Source organism: Histoplasma capsulatum, genomic scaffold (genome assembly GCF_000149585.1).
Source record: "Histoplasma capsulatum NAm1 scaffold_5 genomic scaffold, whole genome shotgun sequence".
NCBI classification, from domain to species: Eukaryota; Fungi; Ascomycota; class Eurotiomycetes; order Onygenales; family Ajellomycetaceae; genus Histoplasma; species Histoplasma mississippiense.
In genome coordinates this window covers 905,408-920,220 of record NW_001813978.1, presented here as the reverse complement: position 1 = coordinate 920,220, position 14,813 = coordinate 905,408, and the positions used below count along the sequence as shown (strand labels likewise).

The window sequence follows — 14,813 nt, the reverse complement described above, 5'->3', positions numbered from 1 at the left end:
TCATTGCCAAAAACGTACAATAAATTAAATATAAATTACACAAAATCAAACTCTCCGATCCGGCAGGAAACACGCCAACCGGTGCGTCACAGATCAAGCCGCTAAAAATGTAACTTAGGCTGAACACCGCCGGTTAATTTCAACAAGCAAAGGAGATCGCCGAGGCTATAGTCATTTTCGTATCAAAAATCTAGCTCATCACTGTCCCACTCATCTTCCTGGTCATTCTGCACCAGTTCCAAAAATCGCTGTAACCCGGCCATCTGCCTCAGGGGCGGTAGCGCATTGGGCGGGTTATGTTGCAGAGCTCGCGCTTCAGCCATTGCTTGAACCTGTAATTGCCGCTCCGCGGCCGCAGCCCTAGCTGCATCATCTGGACGACGGCCATTTTGCTGGTTGGCATGAGCACCAGGAGGCACCGGTGCAGGGGGTGGTGCTCGAAATCGTGCTGCGTTTGGAGGAGCGTGTGCTGGCGGAGGTGGACGTTGATTTCGGCCCCAGTTGTAGTTATTCGCCCCCTGGCCGTTGTTGCCGGTTTCAGCGGCGATTTCCTGCTCGAGGTCTTCGCTGTCATCATCGCTATCCACTTCAGCTTGCATCTGTGCCGCGGCGAGATTCCAATCTGGTCCGCCGGGTCCGGAATCGTGACCTTCTTCCAATTCCCAAAGACGCATGTAGCAACTACCTTTCGGATCGTTGAAGTGGCTGTACGGGTTGGATTCGAAGAGCCAGCTTGAGCAGAGGTAACAGAAGTGTGTATTGCACTTGAAACAGATCATATGGTTACAGCCCATTGATTTCTGGCAGCGAGTATCGCATGTTGGGCAGGGTGCGGTGTATGTCTTGATATATTCTTCGCTTGCCTTTTCGGCTGCGGATAAATCGGCGGCTCGTCGTGGGTAGCAGAATGCTAGCTCGCCGTGCCAACCTTTTTTGCAGACGCAGCAGAACGCGTAGCTGCAATCCTCACATACCGAGAGACGTTCTGACATTGGTGGAAGTTGATCTTCTGTTCCTAGTGGATCAAATGGGAGGCGTGAACTTTCGTCATCCTCGTCATCCTCGTTGTCCGACAATTCCATTTCTGCGTTTATCGAATCTGGCTTTGCGTGCCGTTTTGAGCGAGCGGCACCCTGACACCATTGGCGGGGACAATAAATAGTCGTTTTGTCTGATTCCAGTTTCCGCTTCCTTTTGAAGTGGACGTAGCGTTGGACAACTTCCTGGTCTAGTGGGATTTGTAACAGCTCACTTGGGTTGAGGGTTCGGCCCTTTTTCCTCAGCCGCCCAGGAGCGCCGTGTCCCACAGGTCCGTCCTGTGGTCCATTTTCCGGATCCCTCCCGCAGTTCGGGGCCAAACATTTCACCTTACCAACATCTCCTTCCTTTATACAAGCATTATAAAAGCCCTGAAGGCAACTAACGCAGAAAACATGGGAGCAGAGCAACATTCTATGGCAATTAACCCCTTTCTTAGGTTCCAGACAAACACCACACTCAAAAGTTTCCTGTTCAAACTTTTGGCGCCGAGATTGCATGTCAAAATCCATAAGTGCGACTTTTAAATCTCGCGATAGGATAACGGGTAATTCGGGGTCCGTCGAAAGATCGAATGACCGCTCTCCTAACTGCTGTAGATGATCGATATATGCAAATATGATCACATCCATCCCACATTCCTCCCATAATTTCTTCCCACAAGTTACTAATTCCGCTACTTTTGATGGAGGTAACCACTCTGGATTCGTCGTGATAGAAAAGCGAGGAGGTGAAAGTCTGGGATAACCGTCCGGAAGTTCAATTTCCAGCCTAAGCGGTGGAAGATGTGAGAGGGAGCATGGCTCCACTTCTTCCGAGTCATTGTGTAAAGCGTCTCCATCCTCACGGGCACTGAGAGATGCCGGTGGGGATGGGAGTGACGGTTGAGGTCGTAGGAAAATAACCTTTAAAGGGCTACGGGGAGAGATGGGAAGCTCAAGTGAAGCTCTGAATTTCGAACCAGCGTCTATAACGATTTCGGGGTATATCGCAGCAATGGACGACAGCTCAACGGCTCTCTCGTCCTCGCACAGGTCGTCCATTTAATTATTATTTGTTTGTATAATTTTGATTTTAATTTAATTATTTTTTTTCTGGGTAAGTATTATCGCTTATCCCTCTCGCGTTTGATATATATCTCTCGTTCACGGAGTAACAACGGGGTTTCAGCCAGCGAGAGCCTTGGTCGGGGAAATGGACACGAGTGGCTGAACATCCGTCTTGTTAGAATCCAAGTTCGATTGTTCTCCAGGCAGAAAGCAGAGCAGAGCAGAGCAGCGGAAGAAATAAATGGTGGGAAAATGAGACGTCTTGCATACCTTATCCTCAGTCTTGTCATCTCGCCATTGCGGGGAAGTGGGATGTTATTTAAGTAAATATCTGGAAGGCCACTGGGACACGGATCTTTGGATGGAACACGAGCAGAATAGATATATAAATGCTCGCCCTCCCGCAGGGGAATTATCTTGTCTCTTCTATGCTATTTAATACGCCGATTCAGTCAAATAAGAAAATGAAGTCCAAGTGGGATGGCATTTTCGCCGCACTGGAGGTGTTCGTTGTACCTTTCCTGCCCAACATTAGTAAGGCATCTGTTTCGGGCAACGTGGGTTTTCCTTCACCCCTGTTCCTTTCTCTTCTTTTCATTTTTTCTCGGGCTGTGAGCAATACTCGACTCTTTTCGCTTTGTCCCTCTCGTATATCCCATGCCTGCTCGTCGATCGATGACGTGTCTCTGCTCTCGCAGTTCATTTGCCGGTTATATCCACGAGAGAGTATGAGGCTGTCAGAAGAGGGAAGAGACCTGTTAAATAAGGACAGAAGCATCTGAAGAACAACCGGCACCACGAACCAATGCTCCACACTCAATAGCAAAAGCCGGTCGCCCATGAATTGGGAGGCTATACTACGAGCTATATTCAACTTCAATCTCCCACTTTTTGTATAGCCTGGTGGTGATTCTTCTATTTCTTGTTGCTGACGCGCCCATGAAATATAACTACTATCTTGAGATAGTACGCACTGCTGGTTTTGACCATTCTTGCAGGCTTCCTTTTGTAATGTCCGAGATGGAAGTCCCTTTGGCATCACTGTCATTAACCCATGTCCATTACGTGAGTGTGCGATCCCGCTCTCTCGACTCCGCGTTTCATCTAAACTAACATATTTGTCCTCGGATACCGCCCCCTAGAACCCGGACGACCCCATATCCCACGCGTCTGCCTTCCTAGCTCTAGTCCCACAAGCGCTATGCATTATTTATGTCACTCTCATCTGGGCAACGCGCGAGGTGGAGGTCCTGCTTATGTTTGCCGGTCAGATGCTCTGCGAAGGGTTGAATCTCGTCTTGAAGAGGTTGATACGCGAGGAGAGACCAGCTCGTATGTTTTCACTCCCTTTCGTATCAGTTTACTCTCTATTTATCCAGACGGGCTCCTTTACAAATGGTGCTAATTTGACTAATTTTAACCCCAACAGAGATGTTTGGAAAGGGTTATGGGATGCCATCTTCACATTCCCAATTCGTCGCTTTCTTCTCCCTCTCCCTTACATTTTTTCTCCTTGTCCGACATGTACCTGACCCTTCAACCAATCGTTCTTCCTCTACATTTATGCAACGAGCAGCGCTTTCGGTCTTAGCCTGTATATGTGCTGGTTCAGTCGCTGCCAGCCGCGTGTATCTCAATTATCACACTCCGAAGCAGGTTCTAGCGGGTTATACTGCAGGGTTGGTTTGCGGAATATCGTGGTTCTGGTTCTCCAGCTATCTACGACGGGAAGGCTGGGTTGATTGGGCTTTGGAAACACAGCTAGCGAGAATGGCTAGAATGCGTGATCTGCTTATTGAAGAAGACCTCGTCGAGGCAGGTTGGCAACGGTGGAACGACCAAAGAGTGGCATTCAAGCGGAAAGCTAAACCTTCTCGTAAGCTTAATTGACAGGCCGTCCGGGGTCCTGTATCGCATTTATTTAGAATATGCACGCGGAACCACTGCTTAGTGTCTGATGCATTGCACTGGATTGGCGTGTATGGCGTTTTCTGTTCTGATGATGCTCTTTTTAGAGATGTGGGCTTGTATCTGTACACTCATACATAGCATAATGCCGCTTGGAGCTGTAGAGCAGCGAACCGCCAATTGTTTGTTAAACCATCCAAATTATCGCCATCAATGATTCTAATATCGTTCTTTGATCGCTGTGAGAGGAAAAGCTCTCAAAAAATGTCATGTGACACTATCGGATTTTCCTTCATCCGGTTCCCGGCTCATCACCAGAGCTTCAACCGGAGGATAAATTGATATTGAGCTGAGTATTAGCGTAGCGGAGGCGGACTATGGATGGTTTGGCCTCAACCTGACATCTATATTACCGTTGGCCATGAAGGAGTCTGCCTCAGAATCCCTGCGCTGCGGCTTGTCGCCCTCACTTTCCAACTTCTCCTTAAGCCTGAGCCGAGTTGAAGGTTGTCGTTGGACGTGGGAACACTAGTATTCGAGTTTCTGCTTTACATTGTGCATTTATAGACCTATTTCTTTTTGCAAGTTAGAATACCCGGCATTTGGCCTGTTTCAAAACTTCAAAATATCATGGAGCCTCCCTCCAAGTCTCGGCGTGCTGACATGCCGGAACACCATATCGTCCACGCCGATGAGATCGACCAGCTGGGTAGTGATATTTCTACAGTCCCCGATGATCAACTCATGCTGGAGCTGGTAGAAGGTTTCAAGGCTGAACAGGCTCGCAAACCTGATCTCAACGACTTTCCTGGCTTTCCCCAACGTCATGGTCGAGAACCAGTGCGCCCCGAATTGCGGAGGGATACAGCCGCGGCTGCTCCACCACCGCCGATGAAGCCGCCACCACCGGCACCTGTGCTGCAGAATACAGGCTCCCAAACAGATTCGTTAAGCCTGTCCCAGCTGCGGAAACTAGTGCACGAGATGCCTCGGCCAGAACAGCCTTCTTACGCATTTGAATACGCCGACTGTCAGCCATTCCCAAAGGAAGTGGATGAATGGTTTCAGTACAATGAACCGGATCGTCTTATGCTGTTGGGGTCCAAGGCCTTTTTTGAGCAGAAGTGGTCGGATTTTTGTCAGAACCTGGCGTGTCCCCCAGCTGTGTCGGATATCTCGTGGATCGATGTTGACGAAGAGATCCGAGAGAAGTTCGTGTCGTGCATGATTGAGTCTCTCGAAAATCCGGATTTTTTCACTCGTATTGAAGCCCTTGAGGTCGTCTGCTACATTCTTACAGGAACATGGGCCGTTACCGCAGGGAAAGTTTCGGAAGATGTTCCGGGCGGATTTTCAAAATTTGAATCCTCGGATGAGTGTCCAAATTCAAGGTCGATGCAGATTAGATGGATGGTAAACAATGTTTTACTTGTACAACGATGTGGCGGAATCGCCGTATTGTTTTGGGCTATGAACCGCATTTTTGAGAAGGACCCGTTAGTTAATCCATATATCACGGATTTTCCGTTTTTATTTGCGTTCTCGTTTTTCTAATATGCGTATACTAGGCCGGTAACAAACACGGATGCGAAATTTTTCGAGACGGAGAACGGAACGGCAGCGTATTATGCTGCTCGTGAGAAAGAAGCAAATCTCATCTTGACTTCTATGTACTTAATTGTAGAGGTAGCTCGCAAACAGGAAGAGTCGAGTCCAAATCAAGCGGACTTGAAGAAGGATATTGGTATATTTTTGACTGTCGCATCCTCGGAAAAGAATAAATCATAGCTAACCATTCTTTTGGAAGCCGCCTTAAAACCGAATATTCTCGTTTTCCTTGTCGAAATTATTTCTCGATTGCGATGGGAGGATGCAGCGACGATTCCATTGAGCAGAGTAAGTTTAGCCCCGATTTCTATTTGAAATCCCTCATTCTAAAGGTCCCTAGGTTATTCTCCTGCTATGGAAATGCCTGTTGCTCTTATTTGGAGGATCCGACAGCTTAGCTAGGGTAAAAGCTGGCCTGGAACCTGAATACGGTACCTTGGAAGCAGCATCTAAATCGTCCAAGCTACCAGTTCTTACTGCTTCACCACTTGATTATCACATTTTTCGACAGGAAATTACCTCCAAATACCCTGCGTACAACCCCCCTCCTCCGTTAGTACCGTTTGAGTTGGAAAACAATTCTATCCTTCCGCCATTACCAAGCTATTCGTGCAGATATAACTCTGAATCAACCCTATTTTCTGGCATTGGACCAGCCTCCCTAAGTGGAAACGGATCTATTCTTCACCAATCAGTTCACATCGCCACTCCTGCTCCATCACCTCCTCCGTCTCCCATGGGCCCAGGTGGGAAAGGCGGTAAAAAACAAAATTATCAAACAAACCAACATTTTCCTTTCATGTATCCACCCCTTGACCAAACCAGTAATGATATTGGCGGAAAGGGAAGCAGTGAAGTTCAGGATAGGGTGGTGGGTAAAAAATGGGAAGGCAGTGATGTGCCTGCATCTATAATCGAGGCCGGCCACCTGTTCTCTAGTCGAATGAAGATGACAAGAGCAATGCGCCAACTCTGGGAGGAGCGAGAGAAATTCCTGAAGTATGATAGGGGCTGGGATGCCACAGATTTAGACAATAAACCGCCATCTGACTGGTCGAACGATGTTGACTCAAACTCGGGACAACCGAAGCCAGAAAAGGAGAAGCCTGACATGAGTTTCCAACATGTAAAGGAATCCGACGACCCGTATATCCAAGATCGGTTAGATGCTGTCGAAGACTTCTACGTAAGTTTCGTTAAACTCTGGCCCGCGTACATTGCCTAGCTAATGTCTGCGTTTTGTAGAGCCAAGCCTTTCCAAATCTACAATCGATTGTTATTGTCCTTTTAAAAGAAATTTTAGTAAACATCACGGAAGCTGCCGCGTTGCAGTCGAAGATGAACGGACAGAATGGCTATAAACAAGGGTAGGGGCTTCCGGCGTGACGTTTAGAGGTATAAATTTGAAAGAGCTAACATACATAATGTATTAGCGCCTCCAATCCCACCTTGTTCGACGATACGGCTGCGCCATATTCAGCCTCTCAAGATATAGAGGGGGGGGATGGCCCTCATGATAGCGAAGAACTTGATGCCATCAGGCACCGAGAAATAACTTCTAGCGCTATTTCAGGGTGTTTATTATTAATACTGAAGTGGTTCAAACGATCCCGTATGTTCCAGCACGAGATCTGCTTTTGGTCGGATTTTTGCTGACACAAATTCCCAGACATCTTAAAATTCGAATACATGACGCAGTTGCTACTCGATTCTAACTACCTCCCTCTTATATTAAAAATGTTCATCCACCAGGAGATCGATAGAGCAGTTGCACAACGAAATGATCGAGATGATCTGAGGTTGGTGACTCCGAGCTGCAAGTAATGTAATGACTGATGGGCTTCATTGCTAATTTGGTTTAGTTTTTTCCATTTCTGCCATATCCATTCTAACCAACCCCCGGAACTTGCAACCTCATCTGAACCAGAAGAGCCTGACAGTGAGGACGATGCTGCCCCACCCCCGATCCCTCGAAAGGCCCGGCCGCAACAACCTGCACCAGATAACTCTGTCCGCTCAGTATCACCACAAAAGCTACCACCTCATCCTCGCGAATGTTCGGCACCCCTTCCTGAAGTCGATGAGTTGGGTTATCCAAGTGCTCCCGCTCCCGCTGGGCCAATAACCACCTTCTCCTTCCGAAACTTCTTCTCCTCCATCAACTTCCTGCACATCATGCAAAAAATAACCCGAGGAAAAGCGCATCGATGCCTGCTACTTGTCCAATACAAATCTAGCAACATATTGCGTAAGGGGATCAAGGTCCCCGATCCACGTCTTCGCCTTTATACACTCAAGCTAGTGAAGTCGCAAGTCCCGTATTGCGGTCGAAAGTGGCGTCAGAACCACATGCGCGTCATCACGGCAATTTACCTGTATTGTCGCCCGGAACTGCGCGATGACTGGCTGGCTGGGAGTGACGTGGATGCTGAAGTTGAAGAGGCATTGCCCATGGAACAGACATTGCGTGGACTCACGCACTGGTGGCACCTGCGCAAGTATAAAGATACGATGGCGTTTGAGGATGCGAACACACTGATGGACGAGGAACGGGATTTCTTCGTGCGGGAGCTGGAGAGTATGGGGTGGGGGGTTAACGGAGATGAACTGGCCAACACAGCCAGCGAGGAGGGTGAGCCACTTTCAGGGGTTAATGGGGTGGAATGGTCAGAGCCTGGAGTGGCACAATCGGATAATTGGTGATCAGGGAGACAGTCACTTTGTGATTGGCTTGTTTGACTTGTTTTCCTAGGTGCTATGCTGAGAAATGCTTGCTTTTCGTTCGTGATATGCGCCAGTTTTGAGGTTGTTGTTTTATCGTTGAAGGGATTATGGGTTAGAAGAGAGATTATCATTTCTAGAGGCCATGATCTACATTATCCTACCTCTCCTTTCGATTTTTCTTGTTTGAATTTGATATCCAAGATGTCCAATGTTTGATTTCTGATACAGCTACTTCCAAAGTTTACTTCGTTACTGAGCCGCTCGGCTTCAGCATGATTCTTTGCTTGTGCGTTGTCAGCGGTACTCTCATGTCCAAGGACATGTAAGGATTGCTGGCCAATTTCTACCCGCTTCTGGCACATATTTTTTCGTTTTCTAAATTACGAATGTCCTTGAGATAGCTGCATGGTTAATACCAGATACAGTAGTCCGCTACAATCAATTGCTATATTTCTTCAAAATGCTCTAGGCACTGGCAAACGCCTCTTAACACCTCAAATCATAGCACTTCTAAACGTGCAACTCCAATCCCATCTGCTTCACGATTCAACGCCTCAATTTCCGCTTGCACATATGGGATCCCCTCTTCCCTCCTTCTCTGCGCTGTTAACAGCTCAATTTCGCCCGGATAGTAGATCCTATCGACACCTTTCATCCTCTCCCCGCCGACGACCCTCTGGTACAAGTAATCCATCCGCGATTTAAACTCCTCCAATTCCATAAACAGGTCAGGTTTAATGGCCACAATGAAATGCCCCACGTCAGCTTCCTTCGATGGGTCATACGGACCAGTAACATGTCCCGCAAAAGCAGAGCCAGACAAAACTCCTGAAAAAACATCCATCATAATCGCCAACGCTGACCCCTTAGGCCCGCCCATTGGTAACATCACCCCTCCCAACGCCGCAACAGGGTCTGTAGTCTGCGCGCCATTTTCGTCTAACGCCCAGCCCTCCGGAATCTGCTCTCCCCTTCTTCGCGCTTTGTATATTTTGCCCCTAGCAGCAACTGACGGGGCCATATCAAGGATAAACGGCACCCCAGATGCGCCGGAGGGCGCTCCACATGCGATAGGTGAGACACCCAATAGTTTCTCCTTCCCGCCCCATGCAGGCAGCGCAGGCGAGGAGTTTGTAAAGACAAGGCTCATCATATCCGCATCCACTGCCTGCCGGACAAACGAGGCGGACATGCCAAAGTGGTTCGAGTGCGTGACAGATACCATACCAATGCCATATTCCTTCCCCATGGCAATTGCACGGTCCATGGCAGCGTGTGCGGCGACGAAACCAAACCCGTTATGCCCATCTACTTGGGCAACGACGGGTGTGATTTGTTTCAAGGAGGGGATTGCGGTGGGGTTCAGGACACCCTGTCGGATCCGGGTGAGGTATGAAGGTATCCGATTTATGCCATGGCTATCGACGCCGCGCAGATCGGCTTCGACAAGGCATTTCGCGATTATGGAGGCGTTTTGAGGAGGAACGCTGTGTTTTTCAAGGAGGTTGCGCACGAAAGTATCCGCAGTTGATGGCGCCACTAGTGCCGTTTTGGATTGGATCTGGGGCACGGGCATGCTGGGGGCTTGTTATTTATGGTTTCCAATTAAGTGGATATCGACCCGAATTACTCCGTATAAATCCCTCGTTATCTCCTTGGAACAGGTATCTTGGCAGGAACCTGTGTGACACGTCGTCAGTCCTTGGCCCCATTTGGTCTGCCATTCAAGATCTGTGGGCTGGTGGCGAGAAAAGGATGTCCATGTATATCACATGAGTACGTACCCAGGCATCCAGGCGGGGTGGATGGCGTACTGGTAAGCGCTGTTCATGGAATGCTTTCTCAAGTAGGCACTTGGTGTTGGGGCCACCTCTGCTGAGACAAGAGATAGTGGGTTCGAATCCCACCTTCTCCAAAAAGGATATTATCACATCTTGGTGGATATTGGGGGTACCTTGTGGGGCAAAGCCCCCCTTGAGGGTTAGATCTAGAATGGTATAGTGAAGTCTCTCCATCAAGGATGAGAGAGTAGCCGAACATAAGGGTAGGCTAGTGAGGTGAAGGCTGTCATAGTCTCAGACTGCATATGGCCTTAGTAAAAATATGAAGAACAACAACAACAACAACAACCCAGGCATCCAGGAAGACATACCGTGATAGTAGCTCAGCGTTCTAAATGCTAGGCGTGGTGGATACTCGAGGTTGGATGTGCATCCAAACATATTACATGATTGGGACAGTGGGGCTTCCAGCTAACTCTGAATGTCGAAGGTGGCGCAGCCACAGCCGAAGTTGCGCTAACCGTGGAAGTGTTTTTTATTTCCCCATGGCTATAGAGCTATATAGAACTGATAACCAGGTGCGATTGGTGGGCATATGAGTCTCATAGGAAGCTCCCATCCATATAATGATTGTAGTCATCGATAATGGTAGGAAATATCTTTGGATGTCATGATTTTGCAGAGTATGAGGTGAGAAGAAAGATGGATTCTTGAAGCTGAATGATGAAGCAGTAATATGTTGAGAAGAAAATATGAGATAGTGGATCTGTACCAGCAAATAGAATTGCATATATTTTAGTATGAGAAATTATTGGTTGGTACTTCTGAACTAACAGTCGAGTTAATACACTAATGGTAGTTATTGCGCCAATTGTGCCTCGCCCCCAGACGAATTGCTTCATCAACATATCCTCTCCCCCGAACATCCTGCGAATTGGTCGTCAGCATTGCAACTATCCTATGGCCCATAGACTCGACCTGGTCGTTTGTGCTCTCTGGATACATTGGCTTTACTTTGCTGCCTAAAGTAGCTCGTTGATCCCATAAATTGCCGGCAACCAGCTTTTTATGGCAGACAGCGATTTGAAAATTATAGTGTAATTCTGCTGAAGATATAGAAGTGACAAATATTCCCCGAGTTAAGGCTCCTGAGAAACTATGGTGCACTGGAAAGAAATCGTTCGAGAGAAGCGCCGGAGTCAAGCCGAATCCATCCCTCCCGCATGGCGATTGCCATTTATTCCTGAGGATTTCGTCAATTCCATAGATGTCATTGAATCTTGTGATATTCTTTCTGACAAGGAGAGACAAATCACAAAAATCACCGATGCACCCGCTCTACTTCGCAAAATGGCTTCTGGAGAGCTATTTTGTTTGGAGGTGACGACCGCGTTCTGCAAACGGGCTGCAATTGCACACCAATTAATCAACTGCTGCACGGAGATGTTCTTTGAACGTGCTTTGAAACAAGCAAAAGAGCTTGATGATCATTTGGCCAGGACGGGGAGTGTGGTTGGACCACTGCATGGTTTACCAATCTCGATCAAGGATGGATTTGAAATCGAGGGCATTGATACAACTGTTGGTATGATTTTTTTCTTTTCTTTTCTTATCTTTTCTTTCTTTTTTCTTTTTTATTTTTTTTTTTTTTTTCTCTCTCTCTCATTTTTTGGGCTGAATACATCATTTTATTCTGCGGGTTGTTGTAACGGCAGTTATATTTGTATTAAGTGCTGACAAACGACAACTCAGGATGGGCTGGTTTGATTGGAAAACCAGCTGAGAGGTCCGGGAGCGTCGTTCGACTGCTGCTTTCTTTAGGTGCAGTTTTGTACGTCAAAACGAACATACCACAATCACTCATGGTACGTTTGCTCCTGTTTCGGACAAATTAGCTTCAATGTGGTCCTGATATCCGCTGCCATAGATGTCGGATTCGTATAACCATGTATTCGGTCAATCCGTCAACGCTTTCAATAAACATCTTATCTCAGGGGGCAGCTCGGGTGGCGAAGGCGCTTTAGTTGGGGCCCAGGGTAGTATCATTGGTGTCGGGACAGATATAGGGGGCTCAATCCGGATTCCCGCTGCGTTACAAGGCTTGTACGGGCTTTTACCGTCTGTGGGACGCATCCCATGGGAAAAATCATCGTATGTATACAAAATCTTCGCCATTGATAAGATTCTGAGGGTTTTTTGTTAAACCAATCCCCAATTCAGGATGACCCAAAATTACATCGTCCAGCCAGTTGCTGGCCCAATCAGCCACACGCTGGGGAACATTGAAATGTTTATGAAAGCTGTCTCTTCTTCATGTCCGTGGAAAACCGATCCGAGGGCCTTACCAATTCCATGGAGAGAGGAGCTTACTAAACCGCCCACTGGACCGTTAAAGATAGCCTTCATTTTCGATGATGGGGTTGTGAAACCACAGCCTCCAATATCTCGAGCTCTGCGAGAAACCGCGGCTAGACTCAAGGCAGCAGGGCATGAAGGTAAAGCCCAGCAGAACCCTTATACAGTGATGTGAAATGGTCGTTAACAATTGGCAGTAATTGAGTGGGACGCCAGTTCACATGACGAGGGAATCAATTTATGGTTGAAAGCAGTATTGGCCGATGGTGGAGAGGATTGCCACAACATGTGTAAGTTGGTTGACGAGCCCCTGATTCAAGGTATGCTTGTCGGTGAGGAGCGGGATAAACTAGACATCCACCAACGGCAGCAGGTATGTTTAACCAGATTCTTTTTGTTTCTTTCATTCGTGTGTTTTCTTTTCTTTTTCTTTTCCCAGTAAATCACCAGATACACGGTGGCTTTTGCTCTCTTCTGTGCCAACTCCGCTTTGCTTCTTGGACGAAGTTGACCCAACCAAACATAGCTTGAGACGCAGAAAATTGCGTATAGGGAAATGTACCTTGCTCACTGGAACAAAATCGGCATCGACGCACTGGTAATGCCAGTTATGGCCTGGGTTAATTTCAAGCCACGTACTTGGGTTGAGAGCAAGCAGCTGCTCGGCTACAGTGCTCTCTGGAACTTGCTCGACTACGCAGCCCTGACAGTCCCAATTACCAAGGTTGATCCTGTCGTTGACGCACCGGGCAGTGAGTGGCTTGAGCACAAGCCTCGAAATGAATCGGACGCCTTTAATCATCAGCAATGTGAGTGGTCCATAAATGTATTGTCATTCTGTGGGCTGTGTAACACTGTTGCAGATAAAAAAGTTTTTGTATTTTGGTTGCTGATTAGATGAATGTAGATAATGTGAACCTAGTTAAAGGGATGCCGGTTTCGCTGCAAGTCGTGACGGAGAGATATGGAGAAGAAAAGGCTATTTCGATCGGGAAGGTTATAGAGAGTCTGAAATAAATAGATCGAATGTCTTGGGAGCGCTTCTTGGAGTAGATTTATGTTAGGTGATGCTGGTGGTGAAGATTTCACGATCATTTCATCCATTGCCTTCTTAGGTTTATATTGTCAGCGTTATTTCATCAAAATAGTCCTAGATATGTGTTCGCTCCTAGATTGGGGAGCGGCTCTGAAAGCAGCAACCTGTTTGCTTATGCAAGGGACCAAGTATGTTAGTAGAGCCAAATTTTAAATATTGGATTTAGTATTTAAAGCTTTGAATGGACACGTCGAACAGGTAGACGAAGCAGTCATTCATGAGTGAAATAAAGGGAAAGTGTACCTGATGAAGACTAGTAATGAGAGGAGATAAGAGACATAAATAGGACAGAGAAAATAGATATGAAATGAATGAGAGTAAGTGTGATGCGCATTGGATTGACCTGAACGCGGGGTATGAGGGTCATCATCATACTAAATTTAGATATCGAGAGAAGATACAGATATTGAGAAAGAGCGCGCAACTAATCAAAGGGCGGGAATGATTCTATATTAATTACCCTATAGAAACAGCAAGGGAATGAATGAAAAATGGTTTCGTATGGGTATTAACAAGATTGCATCCAAGCCTAATTCCGATCAAGACTTTGTGAAACCTTGAAAATAACAGGCAAATTAAGCAGGGAGAAGCCTTATAGTAAGACATGGCTCGTGTAAGTTGAGGATTGGTAATTGTTATATTATCGCTGTTCGAGAGAAGAAATAATAAACTGAGAAAAGAACGGAACCGCCTGGAGAGTTAGTTCTAACGGTCGCAAAAGAGGAGAGAACGGCAAGCTGAATTGCAAATTATTTCTACCATTTAATAGTAGATCCGTCAACTCGAGTTATGATGATTCGGGGTATGAGCCCGCCTTCATTATTTCCGGTTTCCTTGGCTTTATTCCCTCGGATACTATCGGGGTCCAATTTGATAATAAATTCTTCATTCTCCTTTGAATCTGGAAGAGTTGTTCGTACAGCAGCGGTATCATTCCTTTCAATGGGGCTTTTAGTAAGGCTCCCAATATTGGTTGCGATATAGTCAATGAGACTGCCACGACCATACAAACCCAGTCCCATGCAGGGTACGTCCTCGACATGTCGTAGAAGGTCAAACATGGAACGAAAGGGACGTCTACAGCGACCACAGTAGTACAAGAAGACGCCCTGATACCGAAGGTAGTTAAGGTAATATGTCGTTAATTTCTCAATATCCTGTCGACTAATGCCAGAGGGGCAGGATTCATTTTCGAGATGGTAGAACATGGACGAAACGGAGATAAAGGTAGCGTTGCAGCAGTAACATTTGATT

General features: G+C 47.0%; 5 protein-coding genes across 5 annotated transcripts; 3 read left to right on the top strand and 2 right to left on the bottom strand.

Moving 5' to 3' along the window:
• Positions 1 to 182: 182 nt before the first annotated feature.
• On the bottom strand, positions 183 to 1,082 carry HCAG_05127 (conserved hypothetical protein; the record flags this gene model as incomplete). The annotated part of the gene is made up of 2 exons (XM_001539610.1): positions 183 to 764; positions 975 to 1,082. The coding sequence occupies 2 exons, from the start codon at positions 1,080 to 1,082 to the stop codon at positions 183 to 185; spliced, it is 690 nt and encodes a 229-aa protein (XP_001539660.1).
• Positions 1,083 to 2,551: 1,469 nt separating this feature from the next.
• HCAG_05126 (conserved hypothetical protein) lies at positions 2,552 to 4,038 on the top strand (the record flags this gene model as incomplete). Its single annotated transcript, XM_001539609.1, has 5 exons — positions 2,552 to 2,592; positions 3,086 to 3,152; positions 3,230 to 3,419; positions 3,517 to 3,963; positions 4,013 to 4,038. 5 exons carry the CDS (start codon positions 2,552 to 2,554, stop codon positions 4,036 to 4,038), a joined length of 771 nt encoding a protein of 256 aa, XP_001539659.1.
• A 587-nt stretch (positions 4,039 to 4,625) lies between these two features.
• Positions 4,626 to 8,306, top strand: HCAG_05125 (conserved hypothetical protein; the record flags this gene model as incomplete). Its single annotated transcript, XM_001539608.1, has 8 exons — positions 4,626 to 5,491; positions 5,564 to 5,739; positions 5,803 to 5,891; positions 5,944 to 6,789; positions 6,849 to 6,970; positions 7,037 to 7,215; positions 7,273 to 7,402; positions 7,466 to 8,306. 8 exons carry the CDS (start codon positions 4,626 to 4,628, stop codon positions 8,304 to 8,306), a joined length of 3,249 nt encoding a protein of 1,082 aa, XP_001539658.1.
• Positions 8,307 to 8,826: 520 nt separating this feature from the next.
• Positions 8,827 to 9,903, bottom strand: HCAG_05124 (conserved hypothetical protein; the record flags this gene model as incomplete). Its single annotated transcript, XM_001539607.1, has 1 exon — positions 8,827 to 9,903. One exon carries the CDS (start codon positions 9,901 to 9,903, stop codon positions 8,827 to 8,829), a length of 1,077 nt encoding a protein of 358 aa, XP_001539657.1.
• Positions 9,904 to 11,266: 1,363 nt separating this feature from the next.
• HCAG_05123 (predicted protein) lies at positions 11,267 to 13,480 on the top strand (the record flags this gene model as incomplete). Its single annotated transcript, XM_001539606.1, has 7 exons — positions 11,267 to 11,693; positions 11,861 to 11,973; positions 12,036 to 12,259; positions 12,329 to 12,603; positions 12,661 to 12,836; positions 12,990 to 13,272; positions 13,371 to 13,480. 7 exons carry the CDS (start codon positions 11,267 to 11,269, stop codon positions 13,478 to 13,480), a joined length of 1,608 nt encoding a protein of 535 aa, XP_001539656.1.
• Between the last annotated feature and the right edge of the window lie 1,333 nt (positions 13,481 to 14,813).